Here is a 13,013-nt window from a genome sequence, read left to right as displayed (position 1 = left end):
TAGAACATACCTGGACTCACTCGATGCAGGAAGACTTTTCTAGTACTAGAGAGTTTTGGAAATGTGATCAGCCTCGGGTGCTATAATGAGGGCCAAGACTGAAGGTGCGTGAGCCATCACCACCCAGGTTTTTGGTGGGATCCAGGGATCCAGCCTTGCTCTTTCTAACTCTGTTTCTATGACTTGGACTAGAATTAGGTTTCCTGTAAAAATAATATTTATTAAAAATTATCATTGTGTCCTGTACTTGGACACCTTCCATTTTTGATCTTAAAGGTCAGCATGGAGATCTTCCTCTCTTAGAGAACAAATTCTGTGCTGTCTTTTGAATTCTTTCACAAAACCCATTCCCTTACCTTTGCTTTTAAATAATCTCCACAGCTTGTCTTTCCTCTGGTCTAAAATTCTGTTACTAATTACTAATAAAGAACTTAACTTTTTTTATTTCTTCAAGAATGTCTTACTGTGAAAGAAGGATTACCATGAGAAATTAATTTTGTCCAAAATTTTTAAAAATAGGAATGAGTTTAGCACACATACAACAGTTTTTTTTTCTTTAAGTGACAGTTACAATCAATTAATAGTGGCTGTAATGAAGCATTGTGCCATGAATGATTCTAAGGCTAGTCTAGGTTCAGAGAAAAAGAGTACAGTGATCAATTAGTAATGTCTGCAATGGGTGACAGTCTGGCAGCACTCATCCAAAGGATTTGCTATCCCTAGAGCAATAGGCCCATTTCTGATCGTCCCAGGAGGCTTAGAGTAAGATCTCAAGGGAACAGCTCTAAAGATGCAAGACAGAAAGATATGCTGAGCATTAGGACTGTTTAGAGGACCCCGAAAATCTACCACACAGGGCCATCCATATTCTTTACCATAAGCCAGTGTGTCCCAAATTTAAATAACAGATTTGTTGTTGTTGTTGTTTTGCAGGCAAATATATCTGTCTCACTTGTGGTATTTCTTCGCCTAGGAAATCAGAAATGAGAATATGTGGGTAGAAGAATCAAGCAATGGACTGCCAGCTGTAAAGATTATCCGGTCCAAACACTCCATCTATAAATGAGGAAACTGAGGACAGGAATGGTTAAAGTATTAACCAGTGATCTTCCATTTCCAAAACTTTTAGTCTTTACATTTAGCTTAAACTTTTTTTTTAACATATTTATTGGAGTATAATTGCTTTACAATTGTGTGTTAGTTTCCGCTGTATAACAAAGTAAATCAGCTATACATATACATATATCCCCATATCTCTTCCCTCTTGCCTCTCCCTCCCTCCCACCCTCCCTATCCCACCCCTCTAGGTGGTCACAAAGCACCGAGCTAATCTCCCTGTGCTATGCGGCTGCTTCCCACTAGCTATTTTACACTTGGTAGTGTATATATGTCCATGCCACTCTCTCACTTTGTCCCTAGCTTAAACATTTTATTTAATTAGTAATCACCTGTGTCCCGCCCTAGACCCAAGATTGGATGATTGGCAAAACAGAAAATAGCTGAGGGATGTTGGGACCTCAGCTGTTAATACTAGCTCTTGGGTGTTGTGGGCTCTGACATCAGACAGACCTGAAGTTCTACCTGTGAGTCCATGAGCAAATTATATGACCCTGATTCTTAATTTATTGTTCAAGAAATAAGAATATGGCTATCTAAGTATAATCATACAAAGTGCCAGACTCACAGCAAGCACTCAGTAAATTAGGTCACATTCCTTTGGGTTTGCTCCCAAGATCTAAGCTCCCCACTCTCTCCAGCGACCTAAAAATGTGCCCAGCACTGGAACTCAGGCCTTCACCATTTATTTGAATCTGGGAGAGTACATGTTTACCTGATCTCCTGGCATTTTCGAACTTTGTACATGTCAACAAACATTTCTAGGAAATGAGATATTTACCAAAAGTGTTTATTGATTATTTTATTCCAAGGTCTATGTGGTGTAATCTTGAAAAAAACAGGTAGATTGACATGACTCATTTTATTTTATTTATTTATTTTTTAACATCTTTATTGGAGTATAATTGCTTTACAATGGTGTGTTAGTTTCTGCTTTATAACAAAGTGAATCAGTTGTACACATACATATGTCCCCATATCTCTTCCCTCTTGCGTCGCCCTCCCTCCCACCCTCACTATCCCACCTCTCTAGGTGGTCACAAAGCACCGAGCTGATCTGCCTGTGCTATGCGGCTGCTTCCCACTAGCTACCTATTTTACGTTTGGTAGTGTATATATGTCCATGCCACTCTCGCACTTGGTGCCAGCTTACCCTTCCCCCTCCCCATATCCTCAAGTCCATTTTCTAGTAGGTCTGCGTCTTTATTCCTGTCTTGCCCCTAGGTTCCTCATGACCTTTTTTTTTTGTTAGATTCAATATATATGTGTTAGCATATGGTATTTGTTTTTCTCTTTCTGACTTACTTCACTCTGTAGAACAGACTCTAGGTCCATCCACCTCACTACAAATATCTAAATTTCGATTCTTTTTATGGCTGAGTAATATTCCATTGTATATATGTGCCACATCTTCTTTATCCATTTATCTGTTGATGGACACTTAGGTTGCTTCCATGTCCTGGCTATTGTAAATAGAGCTGCAATGAACATTTTGGTACATGACTCTTTTTGAATTATGGTTTTCTCAGGGTATATGCCCAGTAGTGGGATTGCTGGGTCATATGGTAGTTCTATTGTTAGTTTTTTAAGGAACCTCCATACTGTTCTCCATAGTGGCTGTATCAATCTACATTCCCACAAACAGTGCAAGAGTGTTCCCTTTTCTCCACACCCTCTCCAGCATTTATTGTTTGTAGATTTTTTGATGATGGCCATTTTGACTGGTGTGAGATAATATCTTATTGTAGTTTTGATTTGCCTTTCTCTAATTAATGATGTTGAGCATTCTTTCATGTGTTTGTTGGCAATCTGTATATCTTCTTTGGAGAAATGTTTATTTAGGTCTTCTGCCCATTTTTGGATTGGGTTGTTTGTTTTTTCGATATTCAGCTGCATGAGCTGCTCGTAAATTTTGGAGATTAATCCTTTGTCAGTTGCTTCATTTGCAAATATGTCCTCCCATTCTGAGGGTTGTCTTTTGGTCTTGTTTATGGTTTCCTTTGCTGTGCAAAAGCTTTTAAATTTCATTAGGTCCCACTTGTTTATTTTTATTTCCATTTCTCTAGGAGGTGGGTCAAAAAGGATCTTGCTGTGATTTATGTCATAGAGTGTTCTGCCTATGTTTTCCCCTAAGAGTTTTATAGTGTCTGCCCTTCCATTTAGGTGTGTGATCCATTTTGAGTTTATTTTTGTGTATGGTGTTAGGGAGTGTTCTAATTTCATTCTTTTACATGTAGCTGTCCAGTTTTCCCAGCACCACTTATTGAAGAGGCTGTCTTTTTTCCACTGTATATTCTTGCCTCCTTTATCAAAGATAAGGTGGCCATATGTGTGTGGGTTTATCCCTGGGCTTTCTATCCTGTTCCATTGATCTATATTTCTGTTTTTGTGCCAGTACCATACTGTCTTGATTACTGTAGTTTTGCAGTATAGTCCGAAGCCAGGGAGCCTGATTCCTCCAGCTCCGTTTTTCGTTCTCAAGATTGCTTTGGCTATTCGGGGTCTTTTGTGTTTCCATACAAATTGTGAAAACTTTTTTCTAGTTCTGTGAAAAATGCCAGTGGTAGTTTGATAGGGATTGCATTGAATCTGTAGATTGCTTTGGGTAGTAGAGTCATTTTCACAATGTTGATTCTTCCAATCCAAGAACATGGTATATCTCTCCATCAATTTGTATCATCTTTAATTTCTTTCATCAGTGTCTTATAATTTTCTGCATACAGATCTTTTGTCTCCCTAGGTAGGTTTATTCCTAGATATTTTATTCTTTTTGTTGCAATGGTAATTGGGAGTGTTTTCTTAATTTCACTTTCAGATTTTTCATCATTAGTGTATAGGAATGCCAGAGATTTCTGTGCATTAATTTTGTATCCTGCTACTTTACCAAATTCATTGATTAGCTCTAGTAGTTTTCTGGTAGCATCTTTAGGATTATCTATGTAGAGTATCATGTTGTTTGCAAAGAGTGACAGCTTTACTTCTTTTCTGATTTGGATTCCTTTTATTTCTTTTTCTTCTCTCATTGCTGTGGCTAAAACTTCCAAATCTATGTTGAATAATAGTGGTGAGAGTGGGCAACCTTGTCTTGTTCCTGATCTTAGTGGAAATGGTTTCAGTTTTTCACCATTGAGGATGAGGTCGGCTGTGGGTTTGTCATATATGGCCTTTATTATGTTGAGAAAGTTCCCTCTATGCCTACTTTCTGGAGAGTTTTTATCATAAATGGGTGTTGAATTTTGTCGAAGATTTTTCTGCATCTATTGAGATGATCCTATGGTTTTTCTCCTTCAACTTGTTAATATGGTGCATCACATTGATTGATTTGAATATATTGAAGAATCCTTGCATTCCTGGGATAAACCCCAGTTGATCATGGTGTATGATCCTTTTAATGTGCTGTTGGATTATGTTTGCTAGTATTCTGTTGAGGATGTTTGCATCTATGTTCATCAGTGATATTGGCCTGTAGCTTTCTTTCTTTGTGACATCTTTGTCTGGTTTTGGTATTGGGGTGATGGTGGCCTTGTAGAATGAGTTTCAGAGTGTTTCTCCCTCTGCTATATTTTAGAAGAGTTTGAGAAGGACAGCTGTTATCTCTTCTCTAAATGTTTGATAGAATTCGCCTGTGAAGTCATCTGGTCCTGGGCTTTTGTTTGTTGGAAGATTTTTAATCACAGTTTCAGTTTCAGTGCTTGCGATTGGTCCATTCATATTTTCTATTTCTTCCTGGTTCAGTCTTGGAAGTTTGTGCATTTCTAAGAATTTGTCCATTTCTTCCAGCTTGTCCATTTTATTGGCATAGAGTTGCTTGTAGTAATCTCTCATGATCCTTTGTATTTCTGCAGTGTCAGTTGTTACTTCTTTTTCATTTCTAATTCTATTGATTTGAGTCTTCTTCCTTCTTTTCTTAATAAGTCTGGCTAATGGTTCATCAACTTTATCTTCTCAAAGAACTAGCTTCTAGTTTTATTGATTTTTGTTATCATTTGCTTTATTTCTTTTTCATTTATTTCTTATCTGATCTTTATGATTTCTTTCCTTCTGCTAACTTTGGGAACTTTTTGTTCTTTCTCTAATTGCTTTAGGTATAAGATTAGGTTGTTTATTTGAGATGTTTCTTGTTTCTTAATGTAGGATTGTATTGCTATAAACTTCCCTCTTAGAACTGCTTTTGCTGCATCCCGTAGGTTTTGGCTTGTCATGTTTTCATTGTCATTTGTTTCTAGGTGTTTTTTGATTTCTTCTTTGATTTCTTCAGTGATCTCTTGGTTATTAAGTAGTGTGTTGTTTAGCCTCCATGTGTTTGTATGTTTTACAGATTATTTCCTGTAATTGATATCTAGTCTCATAGCATTGTGGTCGGAAAAGATAATTGATACGATTTCAATTTTCTTAAATTTACCAAGGCTTTATTTGTGACCCAAGATATGATCTATCCTGGAGAATGTTCCATGAGCACCTGAGAAGAATGTGCATTCTGCTGTTTTTGGATGGAATGTCCTATAAATATCAATCAAGTCCATCTTGTTTAATGTATCATTTGAAGCTTGTGCTTCCTTATTTATTTTCATTTTGGATGATCTGTCCATTGGTGAAAGTGGGGTGTTAAAGTCCCCTACTATGATTGTGTTACTTTCGATTTCCCCTCTTATGGCTGTTAGTATTTGCCTTATGTATTGAGGTGCTCCTATGCTGGGTGCATAAATATTTACAATTGTTATATCTTCTTCTTGGATTGATCCCTTGATCATCATGTCATGTCCTTCTTTGCCTCTTGTAATAGTCTTTATTTTAAAGTCTATTTTGTCTGATATGAGAATTGCTACTGCAGCTTTCTTTTGATTTCCATTTGCATGGAATATCTTTTTCTATCCCCTCATTTTCAGTCTGTATGTGTCCCTAGGTCTGAAGTGGGTCTCTTGTAGACAGCATATACACGGGTCTTGTTTTTGCATCCATTCAGCCAATCTATGTCTTTTGCTTGGAGCATTTAATTCATTTACATTTAAGGTAGTTATCGATATGTATTTTCCTATTACCATTTTTTAAATTGTTTTGGGTTTGTTATTGTAGGTCTTTTCCTTCTTTTGAGTTTCCTGCCTAAAGAAGTTCCTTTAGCATTTGTTGTAAAGCTGGTTTGATGGTGCTGAATTCTCTTAGCTTTTGCTTGTCTCTAAAGGTTTTAATTTCTACTTCAAATCTGAATGAGATCCTTGCTGAGTAGAGTAATCTTGGTTGTAGGTTTTTCTCCTTTATCACTTTAAATATGTCCTGCCAGTCCCTTCTGGCTTGCAGAGTTTCTGCTGAAAGATCAACTGTTAACCTTATGGGAATTCTCTTGTGTGTTATTTGTTGTTTTTCCCTTGGTGCTTTTAATATTTTTTGTTTGTATTTAATGTTTGATAGTTTGATTAATATGTGTCTTGGCATGCTTCTCCTTGGATTTATCCTGTATGGGACTCTCTGCTCTTCCTGGACTTGATTGACTATTTCCTTTCCCCTATTTAGGAAGTTTTCAACTCTAATCTCTTCAAATATTTTCCCAGTCCCTTTCTTTTTCTCTTCCTCTGGGACCCCCTATAATTCGAATGTTGGTGCGTATAATGTTGTCCCAGAAGTCTCTGAGACTGTACTCAATTCTTTTCATTCTTTTTTCTTTATTCTGCTCTGCAGTAGTTATTTTCATTATTTTATCTTCCAGGTCACTTATCCGTTCTTCTGCCTCAGTTATTCTACTATTGATCCCTTCTATAGAATTTTAAATTTCATTTATTGTGTTGTTCATCACTGTTTGTTTGCTCTTTAGTTCTCCTAGGTCCTTGTTAAAAGTTTCTTGTATTTTCTCCATTCTATATCCAAGATATTGGATCATCTTTACCATCATTATTCTGAATTCTTTTTCAGGGAGACTGCCTATTTCCTCTTCATTTGTTAGGCCTGGTGGGTTTTTGCTTTGCTCCTTCATCTGCTTTGTGTTTTTCTGTCTTCTCATTTTGCTTAACTTACTCTGTTTAGGGTCTCCTTTTCACAGGCTGCAGGTTTGTAGTTCCTGTTGTTTTTGGTGTCTGTCCCCAGTGGCTAAGGTTGGTTCAGTGGGTTGTGTAGGCTTCCTGGTGGAAGGGACTAGTGCCTGTGTTCTGGTGTATGAGGCTGGATCTTGTCTTTCTGGTGGGAAGGTACACATCTGGTGGTGTGGTTTGGGGTGTCTGTGGCCGTATTATTATATTAGGCAGCATCTGTGCTAATGGATGGGGTTGTGTTCCTGTCTTGCTAGTTGTTTGGCATAGGATGTCTAGCACTGTAGTTTGTTGGTCATTGAGTGGAGCTGGGTCTTGGTGTTGAGATGGAGATCTCTGGGAGATTTTCGCCGTTTGATATTACGTGGAGCTGGTAGGTCTCTTGTGGTCCAGTGTCCTGAAGTTGGCTCTCCCACCTCAGAGGCACAGCCCTGAGGCCTGGCTGGAGCACCAAGAGCCTGTCATCCACACGGCTCAGAATAAAAGGGAGAAAAAAAAAGGAAAGAAAGAAAGAAGAAAACAAAATAAAATAAAATAAAGTTAGTAAAAGAAAATATAATTATATGAAGAAAAAAATTTCTTTTTGTAGAAAAAAATTTTTTAAATAAAAAAAATTTAAAACACAGACAGAACCCTAGGACAAATGATAAAAGCAAAGCTACACAGACAAAACCACACACAGAAGCATACACATGCACGCTCACAAAAAGAGAAAAAGGGGGAATAAAAATATATATCATTGCTCCCAAAGTCCACCTCTTCAATTTGGGATGATTCCTTGTCTATTCAGGTATTCCACAGGCGCAGGGTACATCAAGTTGATTGTGGAGATTTAATCCGCTGCTCCTGAGGCTGCTGGGAGAGATTTCCCTTTCTCTTCTTTCTTCGCACAGCTCCCGGGGTTCAGCTCTGGGTTTGGCTGCGCCTCTGCATGTAGGTTGCCTGAGGGCATCTGTTCTTTGCTCAGACAGGACGGGGTTAAAGGAGCAGCTGCTTCAGGAGCTCTGACTCACTTAGGTCGGTGGGGAGGGAGGGGTACAGAGTTCGGGGCAAGCCTGCATCGGCAGAGGCCGGCGTGACATTGCACCAGCCTGAGGCGCACCGTGCGTTCTCGCGGGAAGGTTGTCCCTGGATCACGGGACCCTGGCAGTGGCGGGCTGCACAGGCTCCCTGGAGAGGAGGTGTGGAGAGTGACCTGTCTTCGCACACAGGCTTCTTGCTGGTGGCAGCAGCGGCCTTAGCGTCTCATGCCCGTCTCTGGGTAAAGCACTGATAGCCGCAGCTCACGCCCGTCTCTGGAGCTCCTTTAAGCAGCGCTCTTAATCCCCTCTCCTCACGCACCCGGAAACAAAGAGGTAAGAAAAAGTCTCTTGCCTCTTCGGCAGGTCCAGACTTTTCCCCGGACTCCCTTCCGGCTAGCTGTGGTGCACTAGCCCCCTTCAGGCTGTGTTCACACCGCCAACCCCAGTCCTCTCTCTGTGCTCCGACCGAAGCCCAAGCCTCAGCTCCCAGCCCCGCCCGCCCCGGCGGGTGAGCAGACAAGCCTCTCGGCCTGGTGAGTGCCGGTCGGCACCGATCCTCTGTGCGGGAATCTCTCCGCTTTTCCCTCCGCACCCCTGTTGCTGTGCTCTCCTCCGCGGCTCCGAAGCTTCCCCCCTCCGCCACCCACAGTCTCCGCCCGCGGAGGGACTTCCTAGTGTGTGGAAAGCTTTCCTCCTTCACAGCTCCCTCCCACTGGTGCGGGTCCCGTCCCTATTCTTTGTCTCTGTTTATTCTTTTTTCTTTTGCCCTACGCAGGTACATGGGGGGGGGCGGTTCTTGCCTTTTGGGAGGTCTGAGGTCTTCTGCCAGCGTTCAGTAGGTGTTCTGTAGGAGTTGTTCCACGTGTAGATGTATTTCTGGTGTATCTGTGGGGAGGAAGGTGTTCTCCGCATCTCACTCTTCCGCCATCTTCAAGCTCCTCCCCGACATGACTCATTTTAAAATCCCGTATTCGTTAATGAATGCTATCTATGAAAAATATTTCTTCATTGTCATGAATTTCTGTAATTGTTTGAGGGTCATAGTGGCCAAGGTGGAAAAACATTCACCAGAAAAACGTTAATTATTAATAGCAATTACTTGGAAAGAATATAAAAGGATTCTTCAATTCAAATGATAGAATGTACTCTATAAAGATTCATCTGAAATAATGAAGACTGTTAGAACCATATCTTTGCTTGTTTTCTTCAGCTCCATTAAATGTCAGACTCTTCAGAGAAGTTTACTAGATGCAGGTAGGGAATCCTATTTACAATCTATACACCCATGTGCCAGGAGATGAAACATAATGACTATTAACATATACATGGAAAGGCTATCTTTCTCAGTGCTCATCACTGTCAGTAGAGTCATTGAAGATTGCTAGAAATTAACCTGTGGAATAGATAGAGAAAGAGAATTGATATATTGAAGCAACACACACAGGAAGATCTAATTTTCCATTTTCCACCTTACTTCCACTCTAGGGCAGAGAATGACATATTTCAAACTTGTATTTAAAATTGGATAACTGATTTTAGATAGAGCAATAGTGTTTATAGTAGCAAGAATAATCCCATGAGCTACATTGTTCAGTACCTACTATGTGCCAGGCACTGTGCTCAATGCTTCACACATAGGCTTTCATTTAATCCTAACAACCACCGAATGTAGTAGAAGTTATTTACATTTGATAGAGAAACAGAACCTCTGAGTGCTTAAGTTATTTCCTCAAGGCCATATTGAGTATCAGAGCTAGAAGCTGAACTCAGAATAAGAATCTCCAAAGCCTTTACTTGTTAATATGTAAATAATAATGGTTTCTTTATTAAATAGATAGCTGCTAAGCTCTTTTGAAGCTATTGATGTTAGAAGGAAGACACTGTTTTCAATAGAGAGCATGTGTATGTGGTGAGTGGAGATGATGAAGATGATGAGCGAATCCAAGATGTATGAGTTACTGTCTTTGCCAAATTAAGCCTGGCAAAGTGTTAATGTTTATACTTTTGTTCCTAATGCCAGGCTTTAATTTTCTTAGTGTTCTTTGTGTGTGCTAGTAACTTCTAATAAGAGATAACCAAAGAGTCAAGTTTAATTAATTCAGAAGTATCAGTACAGGTATGTGCCACTTATTTGTAAGCCAATGACGGTTCAACTACATGATGTGTTTGACTAGAAAGAAATCATTCACAGAATACAGTTTAAATAAAAGAAAAGATATATTCTTATAATTTGTTCTGGTTTATGATATAAACAAAAATAAATCTGGAAATTTATGAATGAATAAATATAGATTTGAATTGTCAAAGGGGATTTCAGTTTGGAAAATTTCCTCTTCTGTAAATAAAATCTCATTTTTTTTCAGCCATGCAGTACTCTAATAGCCAGAATTATCTAGAGGAGAACTTAAGAGCTGTGTGAGTTTTATTATCAGTATTCTTTTGTTTGAAATGTAAAATCATATTAATTATTTGGGGGGGGGAGTAGGGCAGTGATATAGCAAGATTGATGGAGGAAAAGAGTTTGATTCTATCTTCAGCATTCACACAAGTGTTCTGTTTCAGCACTAGTATTATGGTTGCACAGTTTCTTCAGAAATTGACTTATGAAAAAGTACAAACCATAGTTAAAGAATTGCTAGATCTTGCAGAGAAGTGCAAGAGCCTCAAGCCACATGAATCACCTTCAGAATGTTGTCACCAATTGGTAGGTGAATCGTGTTCTGCCTTTTTCTCTCTGTTGTTTTAAAAACTAAATTGCAAACAAAAGATGTTGTTATGAAGTGGGTTGATTGAATAATTAGGCAAGGGATTTTAAGGCAACAATATGTACATGTGTCACACTCAAGATATAATCTTTGTAGGTTTATAAACTTACATTTTATCATTTCATATCTGGGAGATCAGACTCTGAGAACCCAATGCTCAAGAGAATGAATTATACCCTAGAATGCCAATTTGTCAATTTAAGTCGGTTGCTCTGTCTCTGTCACTAGAATATTATTGTCTGATATCCTCATATAAAGGTTTCTGGGAAATTAACATACTGATTTTGAAAGTTTCTAAGAGAATATAAAAAAGAAGAAAAAAGTGAATATTATTATAGGCTTTTTTCCCACTTAGTAGAAAATCTTGAAAATTACTATCATCTCATAAAATATGTCTATCTTGTGATTAGAAAAATTCTTGATAAAAACTAACGTATTCTCATTATCTACATATTTTTGTATCAGTTATTCTCATATCAACAATTTAAATACAAATACATAATTTTCTTTTTTATTTATAGATTTTTTTCACTCCATCTTCTTTGGCTAAAACCTACCTTTTTTTTTTTTTTAACCAGACTCTAAGTAGTCATAGAAAAATCATTAGTCTAATTAGAGACACACTTTAAATGAAGTTCCTTTGCCAGTGGCTAGCCTCACTTATTTTATATCGATTTCTTCTTATTCCCATTTCCAAAGATGACCTTTTTCTGCCCTTATCCCACAAATCTGGAAGCATATGTCATTTGAGGTTTACAGCATCCCACACATTTACTGCCATTCAAAGATACTTGAAAACTGAATCATTACATTTCTATTTGAATATTTGACACCGAATACACATTGCCTCAGAGTTTAACTTTTAAAATAAGCTCCCATGGAAACCAACTAAAAACAATCAGGAAGCAAGGAAAGCAAACTAAGAGCTGTTTCTTGGTGGGTAATTCTTATTAAAAATACCTTGATTTCTTTAGGTCCTGGACATTTTGGCTTACCTTTATTTTAATACCTTCAACTGTATGAAAATGAAACACTTACATAGGTAGGGAGAAAATGATAAATTCTATTTGGCCCATGTCCAGCATGTGAGAATTTAGACTAAAGAACCTTTTAAAAGGCTTTCACTCAAAAGAGCTACGTCCAGGGACTATTGGATACAGAGTATAATATTAAGCACTCAGTTGCCTTTTCTGTATAATTCCTTAACTTTCCTGTGGTTAGAAATGTAGACCACAAGTGCCTTCCCTTAAGTTACTATTTCCTCCTACAGATGCCTACCTTCCTAGAGCATATTTGCAATAACCAAGGGCTGGCTGACAGACATGTGTTTTCTGACTGTTGCAATACAAATAACTCAGCAAGACACAAGTGCTTCCTGTCATACAAAAAGGATGTTGCAGGTTACAGTGATATATTCCAAATTTCAGATCCTGAGGAGATCTGTGAGATGGACAAAGAGAATCAGGTGCCAGTGAAAGAGAAGTAAGTCATATTTCCTTGCCAGGTCTTTGGAAAAGAGTATTTTCCAATTTTGAAGACAGATCTTTTGTTTTAATATAAAAGCCTCTGAGTACGCAAAGCTTGCTTATATAAAATTAAAGTGAAAATTTGAGCTACAATTTATCTTTTTCCCTCACAATGACAACATGGTCTTAGTAAACCCAAGAGGGCATGAAAATGTCTGCACCATGAAACATTAAAAAGGACTAGGATCTGTAAGAGACCCATCTCCTCAAAGGTTAGGTTGGTCAGACCAGTAGCAAATGATGTTGAAAAATACAGTCTGGTAGGCAAAGCACACTAAACAGAGTATTGGGAATAGAGAGCAGGTAATAGCTCAGGCAATGGGCTAGTATTTGGGAGGTTCACCAAGGGATAGCCTGAGGGGTATCTGATAGGCATGGAGATAAAGTCTGTCATTGGGAACCTAGGAATAAGTAATAATTGTGGATCGGACGGAGATGAGTTTTCTACTCAAGAACTCTGATTCTGTAATTTCCACCTGGAGTGGGTGGCATGATAGCCCATGGGTAGGTGAGCTCATATTTTGGTTTCCTAGTTAGCACAGAAGTCTATCTTTTGAGAGTGAGGTA

At 38.5% G+C, this 13,013-nt stretch overlaps 1 protein-coding gene across 1 annotated transcript in view; it reads left to right on the top strand.

Moving 5' to 3' along the window:
* Positions 1-9,324: 9,324 nt before the first annotated feature.
* The window catches only part of LOC136123160 (alpha-fetoprotein-like), a 38,412-nt gene continuing 34,723 nt past the window's right edge, over positions 9,325-13,013 (top strand). Inside the window, exons 1-4 of the mRNA XM_065877223.1 lie at positions 9,325-9,409; positions 10,519-10,570; positions 10,718-10,859; positions 12,191-12,402. Of these exons, the coding sequence (XP_065733295.1) occupies positions 9,325-9,409; positions 10,519-10,570; positions 10,718-10,859; positions 12,191-12,402 (491 nt within the window). The remainder of the gene's footprint in view (positions 9,410-10,518; positions 10,571-10,717; positions 10,860-12,190; positions 12,403-13,013) is intronic.

The sequence above is a fragment of the Phocoena phocoena genome, chromosome 5 (assembly GCF_963924675.1).
Source record: "Phocoena phocoena chromosome 5, mPhoPho1.1, whole genome shotgun sequence".
In the NCBI taxonomy this organism is placed as follows: Eukaryota; Metazoa; Chordata; class Mammalia; order Artiodactyla; family Phocoenidae; genus Phocoena; species Phocoena phocoena.
Note: the sequence above shows the minus strand (reverse complement) of the source record. Positions and strands in the feature narration are given on the sequence as shown.